Source organism: Xyrauchen texanus, chromosome 27, assembly GCF_025860055.1.
Source record: "Xyrauchen texanus isolate HMW12.3.18 chromosome 27, RBS_HiC_50CHRs, whole genome shotgun sequence".
NCBI lineage: Eukaryota > Metazoa > Chordata > Actinopteri > Cypriniformes > Catostomidae > Xyrauchen > Xyrauchen texanus.
Genome location: NC_068302.1, coordinates 15,021,673 through 15,035,684, shown reverse-complemented (window position 1 = coordinate 15,035,684; position 14,012 = coordinate 15,021,673). Strand labels below are relative to the sequence as shown.

At 36.0% G+C, this 14,012-nt stretch overlaps 2 protein-coding genes across 2 annotated transcripts; one reads left to right on the top strand and one right to left on the bottom strand.

Annotated features, from left to right (window-relative positions):
- Positions 1 to 95: 95 nt before the first annotated feature.
- Positions 96 to 3,240, bottom strand: si:dkey-63d15.12 (uncharacterized). Its single transcript, XM_052095098.1, has 6 exons — positions 2,728 to 3,240; positions 2,282 to 2,608; positions 1,929 to 2,066; positions 1,688 to 1,725; positions 1,472 to 1,576; positions 96 to 1,065 (listed from the first exon to the last, which is right to left on the bottom strand). Exons 1-6 carry the CDS (start codon positions 2,849 to 2,851, stop codon positions 976 to 978), a joined length of 822 nt encoding a protein of 273 aa, XP_051951058.1. The 5' UTR covers positions 2,852 to 3,240; the 3' UTR covers positions 96 to 975.
- Positions 3,241 to 6,648: 3,408 nt separating this feature from the next.
- On the top strand, positions 6,649 to 13,952 carry LOC127621455 (transmembrane protein 233). Its single transcript, XM_052095048.1, has 3 exons — positions 6,649 to 7,002; positions 13,052 to 13,186; positions 13,419 to 13,952. The coding sequence occupies exons 1-3, from the start codon at positions 6,811 to 6,813 to the stop codon at positions 13,428 to 13,430; spliced, it is 339 nt and encodes a 112-aa protein (XP_051951008.1). The 5' UTR covers positions 6,649 to 6,810; the 3' UTR covers positions 13,431 to 13,952.
- The last annotated feature ends 60 nt before the right edge of the window (positions 13,953 to 14,012 follow it).

The window sequence follows — 14,012 nt, the reverse complement described above, 5'->3', positions numbered from 1 at the left end:
CCAATTCTAAAGCAGATTGATTTGAGGGTGCTTAAAGTAAATGAAAAAATACAATAGCCATACAAGTGCTAAAAATGCTTTATGTGGTAATATCTAAATTGACTGGCTTGATTCAAGTCAAAAATATTATTTATCATGTCAGCAATAACTGGACTATATTAGGCTATGTGAGCAAAACTGTTTTAAGGGTTAGGTCAGGTACAAATAGCTCCTTAAGGTAACAATTGCAGGTTGCCAGTTTTTACAGTGACACTTGCTGTGGGCTGGTAAGCATAAAACACACGATTATTGCTGTTCCATTTAGGGTTTCCACTGCTTTTTCTAAAAATATATATATTTTTAAAGCATTCAATAAAGTTTTTCCATATGCATCATTAAAGACCAAACATAATCTGAAGACTCTGGTCTTCTTTGAGAAAATATTTAAAGAAAATGTATAAATCTGGCCTAGACTACATGTTCCATTTACAGGAAGATTCCACATGTCCCTGCATAGCTTGTATGTAGGTAATTATACAAATTGTTTTATGGGTTTATTATTATTAACCATGTGTATTTATCTTCCACAGTTTGTAATTTCTTGACTGAGTTGGCGAATACACAGTCCTGCATTGATGAGAAAAGAAGAACTCAATTTGGCCACGTCAAAAGTACGGCTATAGTGCTTAAAAGAGATGTGCACTTTGAAATTAAAGATTCAATATTTAAAAAAGAAAAACAAACTTTTACAGGAATATCTTCACAAAACCACGTTTCAAGCTTTTAGTTTAATAAATTGTTTTAGACAAATCTAACTTTAGATTTGCTCTCTTTAGCTGCTAACATCAAGACCAGAATGATCGCAAAGCTTTTCTCCGAGCTCAAAATGTAATTGAATGCCTAACAATAAATATGCAAAGTCAAGTTGAGATATAAAGGTTAAAAAAATACATTGTGAGCAAAATACAGGCCAAGTCAAATAATAATCTAGAAAAATCAACCTTCATGCGTTGGTCCTCTCTTTATGTTGACTTTTGAGTATGTCACTGAATCTTCAGTGCAGGTCACTGGTGGTGCTGGATAATTCTGGGAGGGGGGGAAACAGGCACACACACATATATATATATATATATATACACACACACACATCTGGATACATAAATGTACAAGTGCAACAACTGGCAATAGTATACTGCACTGAAAAAAGTGGTAACATACAATTGCCTCAGTTATTTATTTCTAATTCATTTTAGTCATAAAAACTACAGTAATTTGTCAGGTTTATTAAATAATATTTTTTGACTTAAAGAAACAAGTTAATTTAGATGTTACCACATAAAGCACATTTTGTAGGTTACCTGACCTTTTTTTTTTTTTTTACATAAATAACAAGTAGCAATTAACTAATTAATTTGCTTTCCCCTTTCCAATTTACATTGTTTAAATCACTTAAAGAATACAGAATACCTTATTCATAGTAGAGACCATTTACCTCAGTTCTTGTTTTTACACTGTCTTGAGATTTCGGAAGGTTCAGTGCAGCATAAACAACAGTTTCAGCAGTGAGAGGGCACTGAGATCCACTGGGAGCATCAGCCTGGAAGTGCAGAAATAATTCACAACTTTGGAAAAGAAGCGCATTACTTTCTCAAAGAGCATCAGTTTTGCTGCTTTACAACATTACATAAATAAATAAATGTCAACTCACTAGGACTTTTGCCGATATGAGTTCACTTCTGTGGTGTCCTAGTAAAAGTAAAAAGCATTTATGCTATAAACTTAAATTGACAATGGTTTAAACTAAACGCCATTGCCTAATAAGCCTTGAAGTCACTTAGCCTGAATTTATTTATTTATTTGTATTAATAATGATAAGGTTCTTAAAATCTAAAGACTGTGATTAACCTATAGATATCCAAGTGTAAAATAAGTTTTACAATTTGACTTACCTTTGTTATATATTTGATTGACACAGGCAATGCAGATAATCAGCAGAAGAATACAAAACCCTGACAGCAGTGACCACATCACTGTTTCCACATTGGGGTTTGCTGGAGCTCGCGTAGTCCCAAGTGTTGAATTAGACACTACAAATGATTCAATGTATGAGAAGAACCTGTTAAATATGATTATTTTTGAATATCAGGATATACTGCACTTTGCAATGTTATGGAGCAAAAGAATAACACTTTTTTGCTAGTTGCATAAAACAATCTGTGAGCATTGTAGATTTGTACATGAATGAGAAATTAGAATGAAAATGATGCTTATAAAACAATTATAAAAAAAAAAATAAGCTTACCCACATATACATATGTCCCATTTCCATATTCAGAAGGTCCGAGTATAGGTAAATCTGTCCATGCTTTGCAGTAATATATGCCACTATGATTTAGATGTATTGACTGCAGGTTTAGTGTCGCATTAATACACACAGATCCATACATAGGGAATAGATAGCTAGAACTATATATTGCTTCAGTTTGATTATCTTTCAACCAGAAAACCATTATTCGTTCTACTTTTGACTCTGGTTTAATGTGACAGGTGATGTTCTCATTCGCGCCCTCCTTTGTTCTTACTATCCCAGGTGTTTGCCACACAGAGACGCCTAATCCAGAGACAATGCCTAGCCAAAACAGTAATGCAATTAATTTGTTTCTTTTCATTAAACTACTGCACTAGTACTCCACCACTGTTCCATATAAACATAAGTTGTAATATGGAGAAAAAAGGACAATACATTACCTGTGAAACAGATTATAATGAGAGCAGAGGGACATGTGGTGTGTGTCATTTTCTCTAAACTGCAGAGACAGCATGTTTCACACATTAGCAGAGGCAGGTGTTTTTCATTTATCCTGTGATGCATCCTGCCAGTTGAAACCAAACATCAACTCATCTGCATAGACTGACATGCTCTGGTGAAACCCACAGACATGCCACTTGGGTTGAATCTTTTTATAGTTGTTCTGCCTTTTATCTATTATAAAGATTTTTGTAACCTTCTGTGTCTAATAGAACACTTCCTGTTGTGGTTACAGAAGTGTTGATTTAGCTTTTTATTTAATGGAGCAGTAGGATCTGTTGAGCGTTTTCACAAAGGTTAGACTATACATCAACCTTTGATACCGCTTAGTGATGCATTGGTTTCGTTCTCACGAAACAGTCAAGAAAATGCCCCCGTCCTATTTTTCTGTAAAATCAAAAGAAACAAATACTGAAAGAATCTATATTTTTACATGTAGAAAATTAAGCCTATTTTTAGCTATTAAGACTTCTTACATTTTGACATTATTTTCATGACAGCTAATGATTTTTACCCCCAGACTCTCATCACCACAATACAAAAAGATCATTCTTATGAAACTCTCAACATGAACAAAAAAAATAAAATAAAAATATATATATATATATATATATATATATATATATATATATATATATATATATATATATATATATATATATGGTGGGTCCAAAGGAGGTATAATTTGAAAGCTTAGAATCTGAACTTTTCACATCATTTCTGCATTTATGTTACTTAAACTGTGTTTACCTTCACCAATAGTGTGAACACTGAGAACGTAGTAAACCAGAGTGAGCATTTGCGTCACATTTACAAGGTGGAGGACACACACCCACTAAAAATGCTGAGATTGTTCTAGCAAACTGGAGCACCAATAACGAGATCGCCAGGCAAGTCGCTAATACACCTCTTTAATACAACAGCTATATTGCCAAGGGCTCCAAATTGTTCAATAGCGGTGCTGTTGTTATGCTTACTAGTTACCAGTGCCACATATCACAACAAAGCTGATCAAATTCTGGATTCCAGGATTGGATTTAGTTTGACAAAACTCACCAAATCCAATTAGACCTCATTAGGGTTAAGTGGTATCAAGATGCTCGTTACCAACTTTCTCTATAGAGTTTGATCCCGAGGTTAAGATTCGTTCACGTACGTACGTGCGTGCGTGCGTGTTCACGTGAATGAAGTGAACAGCCAATCGTGTGCGAGACAGCGTGAGTCACATCTCAGGAGAGAGTCAGCGAGATTTATGAGAAAATTATGATAACTTACAAGGATTTACAAAAGTTATAACACAGCACAAGAGGACGTTAAGAAATATGATCAATCAAATCACATTTACACAACAGGAATAATCACTATGAAAACATAAATAATTATAATACTTTAATCAGTAAATGATAAAGAATTTAAAGGCATTTACACAGCAAGAAGAGACGTTGCTTCAACTGCTGATAGAGCATGAAAAAAATCGGAATGTGATGAAAATATTCAAATAGATAATATATTGATGTGAAATTAACTTTATATTGGTCCACAACAAGAACATTCAGGCTTGTAATATTAAAAGTTTAATATCTTGATTTGAAATAAAAATATATATATATTTTTTTTAGTATTCATTTAAATTACTAACTTAATATCATATTAAAATATTAGACATTAATACACTATCAAATAATAAAAATGTGAGCAATTGGAAAAAGAGTCGGTGGTATGCCCTAATAAAGACTTATTTGTTCATTCTTTCTAGCAGCATAAGACACAATAAATACATAGTTGGTGTGCTAGTGTGCTTTTATTGGACTTCAAGTGAAATAATGTATGTTCATGGCATTTCATTTTCACACTTTTCTGATATATCTACAGTATATTGTGAAGTCAATTGATCATTATTGATATAGCGTTAATATCTTGAAATTATATAATTATTTTAAGTTTATTTATTCATAAATACTGTATGTCCTGTGTGGGGAAATAATTGGGAAAAAATTTAAATGTCTTTAAATAAATGCAAGACTGCCAAAAATAAACGTATTGCAATAAATAATTACCATAAATAGCTTATTTTGTAAATGTATAAAATGTTCTCGTTGAACTGCACTTTAAATTAGAGTGAGAGATACTGGGGGGAATGACTGTTATTTTGCTCACAGCTGATTGGTCCAGTATCTGGATGAGATCTCTAATCGGGAACATAACCTGCCTCGGAGCTGGTTAGCTGATTAGTGTATGTTACTATGGTGAGGAATCCCAATGAAAGCCTATCCACTCTACTGGTACTGCAAATTCAGAGTTCACTTAAACTAAGTTTAAACTTATCTAGCTAATTGCTTAATCCTGCTTTGTGACATAGACCAAGAACAATCTTATTTGCTGGATATCCCGCACCGCACACCCAGCTGCCGATCAATCTGGCCATGATTTCGAATGAGCCGATTCCTCTGCCTCACTGTCCGCTGTGTACGTGTTATAGGGATCATGTTCATAATGATGTTAAACCTTTATCACCTTTATTTTAGTATGGCCTATTTGTTCATAGCGAATCAGAGAGTGTAAAAAGCCGTGATGAGTCTATGGGGTTTTGGAAAATATTGTTTGAAAATGTACTTTATCTTTGTAATTCTGTTTGGTGCCACTAGGAGTACAGAAATTACACACCTAACCTTTAAAATAACAAAATCAGGCCTCAAAAAATTAGCGCCCCCAGAGGTAATGGGGGTAGAAATGTTTATTTGAAAAAACTTTCTGTTTATCATAAGATCATAAACACATACAATATTATTTATGAATAATTCTCTGGGGTTCTCTGAAAAATTAGACTATTTTTATTTATTTATTTTCAAATATTTTGGCTGGTTTTAATAAAAAAAAATGCATTGTACATCAGCATCTTTCTTTACTGTAATAAAGAAAAATGACAGTTACAGTAATGAGAATTATTGAAAACAATGGGAATAGATTTTTTTTTTTTTTTAAATGTTCAAAGTGGGCTCAGATTGACTGATCCAATCACAATTGAGATTCATTTGTTTATAGAATATTTGAGATGTTATAAAATGTCAAATGTGATTGAAATGACCAGAAAATGATTAACCCTTTCTGAAGTAGTTATTTTGAGTAAGCATAATCATAATTTGTTACTAAAAAATCATTTTGAAATACAAATAAAAAAAAGAAACATTATTTGCATTAGTTGACAAATTTAGCTTTATAACTATTTTACCTATATCTACACAATATCACAATATAAAAAATTATGACTTTTTTCATCCTAAAATTATGTCGTAGTATCTAATAATTATTCGGTTTTATCTTTTAATCAAGACTTTGTTTCTCCAAATGAGGCGATTTATCACACTATCTTTATTTACTCCATGTGGTGCAAACAGGCCTTCAAAATTTGGGGTTAAATGTGACCAGGAAATTTCCTTGACAGGTTTCCCTCATGCATCTGTATGTAACATGTGATACAGCTTTCATCCTCAGGGCTTCACTGTATGCATTCTTCTCACTACAGTAGCCTGCTATGCGAAAACCATGGGAAAATTGCCAGTGTGCATTTCTTGGCAGCCTTGTAATGTGATTTTGGGGCCATTATCCATATGGCTTTATAAGTTGTAACATTAATACACACTTCTCCCTTTGACAGATAATGGTAATATGGGCAAGCAGACAGACCTTTTTTTCTGCTTGCCTCTCCTGTTACATTTTACATCGTTTCGAAGTCTTGCGCACACATACACTCTCTCTCTCTCTCTCTCTCTCTCTCTACTTTTTCCTCTCTGAAGTGGGATAGTGTTCAGCCCCAATGGTAATTTGGTCATAAGCCATCTTTGACTCACTCAGCTTTCTCATCCATTGCCCCTCACACTTACCCAATCATCTTACATCCCCAAAGAGTGTCTTTTCTTTCCTTTTAGTTTCTCCTCCTGCCTTCCATTCAGTTTCCTGGGCTTTCACCATAGCCTGCTCCTTCTTAACTTACACCGCTCGATACTCCTGGTTTGTTTTGCATCATGAGTCCTGGCAGTCAACGGTCGGACGGAAAGGCAAAGCGCTCTTTAGATGGGAGTGATGATCACAGTTTGGGAAGGGGCGTTGAGGGACAGGGGCCACCACCACTGAAGAATTACATTTTTCTGACTATTTTCACCTGCTTTTGCCCTGCATGGCCTATCAACATTGTGGCATTGTTTTTTTCTTTGATGGTGAGTAGAAAACTCAATTAGTTAATAATTTATAAACATTACATTTTCAATTTTGTAAATAACATTATTAAACAATTGTTTAATGTTGAAAAAAAAAATCAGGATTCTAGTATGAATCTAACTGCAATGAACAGAGAACACACTGTGAAAAGTTGTTACCTTAAGAATCTCTTTCTACATGATCTGACCATTTAAATTACTTTTCATTGGTGTAACCTAATGTATTAAGGTTTTCAATAATATAAGTTCTTTTGGATGTTACTGCATGAAGCACATTTTTTGGTTTCCTTACAAATAAATAGTTATAGCTCGGCCAGCAAAACACTCTGAAGGGCTAAAATGTTGAGTAGTGCAAGAGTGTTTTTCTTAAGTGTTATGTTCTTGCGGGTTTACAGTCCTGTACCAGGGTGTGTATGATACCTGTGGCTTTGAAATCTGACTAAACCTAATGTATTCATATAAGACAGACATATAAGTGTTTGAAATAGACACGCCTTAAGTATCTGTGCAGTTAACTTTGTGGCGTTACCACACATGAATGCAAGACTGCTTACACTCTCACACACATCTCACACACCCTTTCCCACAGATATATTGCAGATGTGCTTACTTGCATGGGGCATGTGAAAGGTGGAGATTATGATTGCAAGAACTATTCTCTTAAAATTAGGTTGTTTCTCTTAACCATGTTTTTACAGCAGATGAAGTAGAGGAAAGTTTTTTCAGTGGTTTGCTACCTGACTTTTCACACCTTAACCTCAAAATGTGAGACACATATTCCCAGCATCTAACTTACACCTTAATGTCAGTACTCTACATGTTGTCTTCATTGTGAATTTAATTGAAATTATATGCATAGAGCACTAGGGTGGGGGTAGGAGGGCTGACAGAATGGGTACACACATGGCCTAAAGTGTGTGGACAGACGAACACCACTCCCATATGTGCTTATTTAACATTTCATTTCAAACAAACCATGGGCGTTTTTAGAGAGTTAATTGCTTTACTGCTATAACAGCTTTGGCTCTTTTTGGATAGTTTTCCACTAGATGTTAGAACACAAGTGCATGGATTTGCTACAATTCAGACATAAGAGTGTCAGTGAGGTCAGATGCTGATGTTGGGTGATAGGGCTTAGCTGGCTCACAGTCTGTCTTGCAATTCATCCCAAAGGTGTCCAGTGGGGTCCTGTTCAGGCCTGGGTTTTGAGCATGCCAGTCACGTTTTTCCACACTGGACCATTTTACAGGTGACATCCTATGACAGTGGCATTTTTAATGTCACTGAGCTCTTTGGTCCACCCCATTCCACTGAAAATGTTTGTCTAAGGAAACTGCATGGCTGCATGCTTAAGGAATTGTTCAGCCAAAAATGAAAATCCTCTCATCATTTACTCACCCCCATGCCATCACAGTTGTGTATGACTTTTTTTCTTCTGCTGAACACAAATGAAGATTTTTCAAAGAAAATCTGAGCTCTGTAGGTCCATACAATGCAAGTCAACGTGGTTTAAATCTTTGAAGCTCAAAAAGCAATGAAAGGCAGCATAAAAGTAATCAATACGACTCCAGTGGTTTAATCCATGTTTTCAGAAGCGATATGGCACATGCCGTGGGCTTTGAGACCGGACAAGCATCAATACACATTATTAAATGCTGTGCTCAATAGGTACACATTATACGGGTGACTGTAATGTCGCGGAAATGTTATAGACATAAATTGTTGCCTTAGAACCCACAAGTCAATAGAATCAACTATCACAGTGGTGAAGTTCATGACAAAATTGTTTTAAATTCAGGACAGTAATCTTGCTCATATCACACAAATGAAAGATTGTCATATATTGAGCCGAGCATGTTTATTTCCATTAAATCATACAATGAACCATAACGCAAGAAGAGCTTGTTTTGACATACAACAAAAAGAAAAAGTAAAGATTGCCAGTTACAGTTTCAACATAATAGGCCTCACACATCACTCTTCCCGCAGTTCAGAACCACTGGAATGGACAGCGGCTATTAACTAATCTGACCACCAAAGACAACCATCTCAACTTGAATGCACAGGGCTTTTTTTTTAAACAGACACTGTGCCCTATTGTTAGAACTATAAAACAGACAGAGCATAACACAAGAAGGACATGATTGCCAGGGTAGGGTTGCACCAGCTCTACGTAAGGTCTCCTTTAAGTTGAGACGTAAAGTTCACACTAAGGACTTAGTGACTACTAGTTAGTTTGTAACTAAGTTGGTGCTTATTTTGGTCACTCCACCTGTTCCTAAGGCAAGACTTAACAAGTAGGTCGTAAGCTCTTCGTAAAGTAATGCATAGTCACATAATATGACGCTTGCCTGTATTGATCCATTAAGCAGCATTCAAATTTGTACACAGAAGTGTTAAAAAGCCGTCAATTTCAGTTTTATCTTGCTACGGTTGATGTTCAAACCTTGTTTGCTCAAGTAATTGTCAGCTGTAATAAATTATATCCCTATTAAAATACGATACATAATAAAAGTAGATTTGATACAGAGTATATTTGCCCTGTGTATATAATAATATATAGGAACTGTATCTAAAATAAATAAGGGGTGATAAATAAATACTAATACAACAGGTTGGAGAAATAGACATTTATTCATTTTAATATCATATATATTGATTGAATGTGTTGAAGCTTGACACTGGACGATGCACCATCAGATTGGTTTCATGCTGAAGAGCCGTTTATTTTCTGTCTCGTAAATGTAAACGAGTGTACATGTCAACATCATCATATATGTCGAATGGACTGAAGCCTGTCAAGCAAAACATGAGCTCATCGATCTCATAAAATTTCAGTCTGTTTTTTTATTCCAATCGTTACTCCTTGCTACTCCTTGCTACTCCTTGCTTATATGGACGGCACGTCCCTGATAGGTGTGGGTGAGAAACTGTTCAATATTTTAGTCCTTTTTTAATATAAATCTCCACATTCAAACAGCACTCCTAAGCGGTCTTCTCTTCTAAGAGATCTTCTTTTGTTTTGCTGAGTCACGTTCTTTTTACATATGGCCACCTACTGGGCAGAGATGAGAATTTATCATTAAAAAAAGGACTTGCATATTGATCTGTTTCACACACACCTATCATATCACTTCTGAATACATGGATTAGACAACTGGAGATGTATGGATTACTTTTATGCTGCCTTTATGTGCTTTTTTGAGCTTCAAAGTTTCAGACCCTGTCGACTTGCAATTTATAGACCTATAGAAAGATCTTTGTCTAAACATCTTTGTGTTCAGCAAAACAAAGAAAGTCATGCATATCTGGGATGAGTAAATGATGGGAGAATTTTTCTTTTTGGGTGAACTATTCATTCAACTTTATGCAACTGTTAGTAATCATGAGTATGGCTGAAATAGCCAGAACTGTTAATTAGTAGAGGGTGTCCACATACATTTGGATATATAGTAGATGCAGATTGTCCATTTCTATATTGAGTTTGTAAGGTAGAATGTAGAATGATTCATGGAATAGACTGCGATTCATCCACATCAGGACATGAAGATGAATCATTGCTACCAGTTGCCTCATTCAGAAATCAATCTGCACTTTTCAAATGGTAGAACCAGTCCAGAGATAGGGGGTCTCAATGGGTTAAAGTGTAGAGGTTTGCAGTCGAGAGCAACAACTCTAGTTTCAGGTTGACTTCGGCACTGGTGTCTCCCACACAGTAATGCTTCAGAGCTTGTACACTGACTCACTGACTACAGCAGCTGCAGCCACCACCACGAAAGCTATGAGAAACTAGAGGAGCATCGCAAATCATGCAACCCAACTCTGACCCCCAGGGTTTTTTAGTTTGAGCTGTATCACTTTCAGCAGCGGTTTTGGCTATACAGTGCATCCAGAAAATAATCACAGCGCTTCACTTTTTCCACATTTTGTTATGTTACAGCCTTATTCCAAAACGGATTAAATTCTTTATTTTCCTCAAAATTCTACAAACAATACCCCATAATGACAATGTGAAAAGTTATTTTTTTAAATCTTTGCAAATTTATTAAAAATAAAAAAAATCAGAAAGTACAAAAGTATCCACAGCCTTTGCTCATCACTTTGTTGAAGCACCTTTGGCACCAATTACAGCCTCAAGTCTTTTTGTGTATGATGCTACAAGCTTGGCACACCTATTTTTGGGCAGTTTCTCATCGGGTTCAAGTCTGGGCTCTGGCTGGGCCACTCAAGGACATTCACGGAGTTGTCCCGTAGCCACTCCTTTGTTATCTTGGCTGTGTGCTTAGGGTTGTTGTCCTGTTGGAAGATTAAACTGCGCCCTAGTCTGAGGTCCAGAGCGCTCTGAAGCAGGTTTTCATCAAGGATGTCTCTGTACTTGCTGCATTCATCTTTCCCTCGATTCTGACTAGTCTCTCAGTTCCTGCTGCTGAAAAACATCCCCACAGCATTCTGCCATCACCATGCTTCACTGTAGGGATGGTATTGGCCAGGTGATGAGCGGTGCCTGGTTTCCTCCAGACATGACACTTGCCATTCAGGCCAAAAAGTTCAATAATTTGTATCTCATGGTCTGAGAGTTCTTCAGGTGCCTTTTGGCAAACTCCAGGCAGGCTGTCATGTGCCTTTTACTGTCGAGTGTTTTCCGTCTGGCCACTCTACCATACAGGCCTTATTGGTGGAGTGCTGCAAAGATGGTTGTTCTTCTGGAAGTTTCTCCTCTCTCCACAGAGACATGCTGGAGCTCTGTCAGAGTGACCATCGGGTTCTTGGTCACCTCCCTGACTAAGGCCCTTCTCCCCCGATCGCTCAGTTTGGCTGGGCGGCCAGCTCTAGGAAGAGTCCTGGTGGTTCCAAACTTCTTTCATTTACAGATGATGGAGGTCACTGTGCTCATTGGGACCTTCAATGCTGCAGAAATGTGTCTGTACCCTTCCCCAGATCTGTGCCTTGATAAAATCCTGTCTAGGAGGTCTACAGACAATTCCTTGGACTTCATGGCTTGGTTTGTGCTCTGACATGCACTGTTAACTGTGAGACCTTATATAGACAGATGTGTGCCTTTCCAAATCATGTCCATTCAACTGAATTTACCACAGGTGGACTCCAATCAAGTTCTAGAAACATCTCAAGGATGATCAGTGGAAACAGGATGACCTGAGCTCAATTTTGAGTGTCATGGCAAAGGCTGTGAATACTTATGTACATGTGATTTTTTCGTTTTGTTTTTTATTTTTAATAAATTAGCAAATATTTCAAACAAACTTCTTTCATGTTGTCATTATGGGGTATTGTTTGTAGAATTTTTAGGAGGTTAATTTATTTAATACATTTTGGAATAAGGCTGTAACATAACAAAATGTGGAAAAAGTGAAGCATTGTGAATACTTTCCGGATGCACTGTATAAAAAAAACGTGTCAATCTTTACATGAGCAGAGATTTAGAACTGTATAGTATCTTTGTCTCACTATTAACAACACTGCAATCATTTCCTTAATATGTTGGTCATTTTCCAGTAAAAAATTCTAAACATCATTTAAATAAGATACTGTTTACTTGACTAAATAAAGTGTGCAAGAAAATAAGACTTGTTTTCAGAGAACATATCCTGATATGCATTATTCCTACCTCAATGGCAAATTTTATTTACATTTTTATTTGGTTTAAGCATAAACCTCACAACATTTTGCAAGATTTTTGTTCCAAAAAAAAAAAAAAAAATAAAAAAAATGATTGATTTAGTGCCAGTGATCTAAGTCCAAGTCTCAGTTTGCTATCTGAGCTTATTAAAAGGACAGAAATGAGACTGGCACCATCACTATGTTCCTCATTGCTGCCTGCTTTATGGACCATAGTGTCAGGTTTTCACTTAGAGACCTGTCACTGCTGTATCTAAATATGCAGATTTCTTTTTTCAATATCTTCTACAGCACCTACATTTTGAGTTTTTTCATCTTGACATTTATTTATTTATTTTTGTCATATTGTGTGAAGTCATTATACCATTTTGATTTCTCAGTTTCTCTCTCCTTCCCTCTCACTCCTTTTTAGTCTCAGAGCAGTTATGATGCAGATGACTATGAAGGAGCTCAGCGACTGGGAAGAAAAGCTCTTCACATGGGAATCGCTTCCTTGATCATTGGCCTCCTGATCATAATGGTCTACTGTATTGTACACTTCACCACGGTAATCATTCGCACAGAGTTACAGGCACACTTTTATAAACATGACTCAAGTCTATATAAGTTGATTTGTCAAATGATCAGTTGTAAATGATACTCCCACATGTCCTATTATTTTTAAGTAACATGATTCATGCACTGTATTGTATGTTGCTTTGAAAATAAATATCTGCCAAGAACACAAATGTAAATTTAAAGATCTTTAATCACCTTCTTTGTTTATATCAACTCAACAGAATGCAATCTGATCATGAAGAGATGACTACAGCTGGAAAATGACACTGTAAATTGGTGGCGATCAGTTCCAGTGAACACAAGAGGACACTGTGAGCTAAACCCAGAACATGGTTTCACTGGGTTGCGCCATGTGCTTGAACCCTCCTGGATTTATAAGTAATCAACATTTTGAAATGGAACATATAAATGGGTCCGATTTGCTAAAAGCATGGCCAAAAGGAGTCTGAAATACAGAAAATCATTTAACATTCATACCACCGCAACAATATTTCAGAGTGATGTCATTTAGTTTTGCGGGCAGCACGATTGCAAGCCTGCATGTTAAATATAATTTCACCTCACATCTTGTAAGTGTATAGAGTTGTAAATTATGTTTGTCCTGAAGCATACCGTACTAAAAGAATGCTTTCTCCCGGCTGATGCTTTAAAAGAAAGAAAAAAATACTTCTATTTTGTATGTATCAGTGTCAAAATAACAAGTTTGACTGCATTTGTTTTTAAAGAGAAAAATAAAAATGTCTCGAATGACTCAATACACTACATATACAAGTGTCTGTCTCAGTTTTATAATGCATTATAGCAGGCGCCAGTGC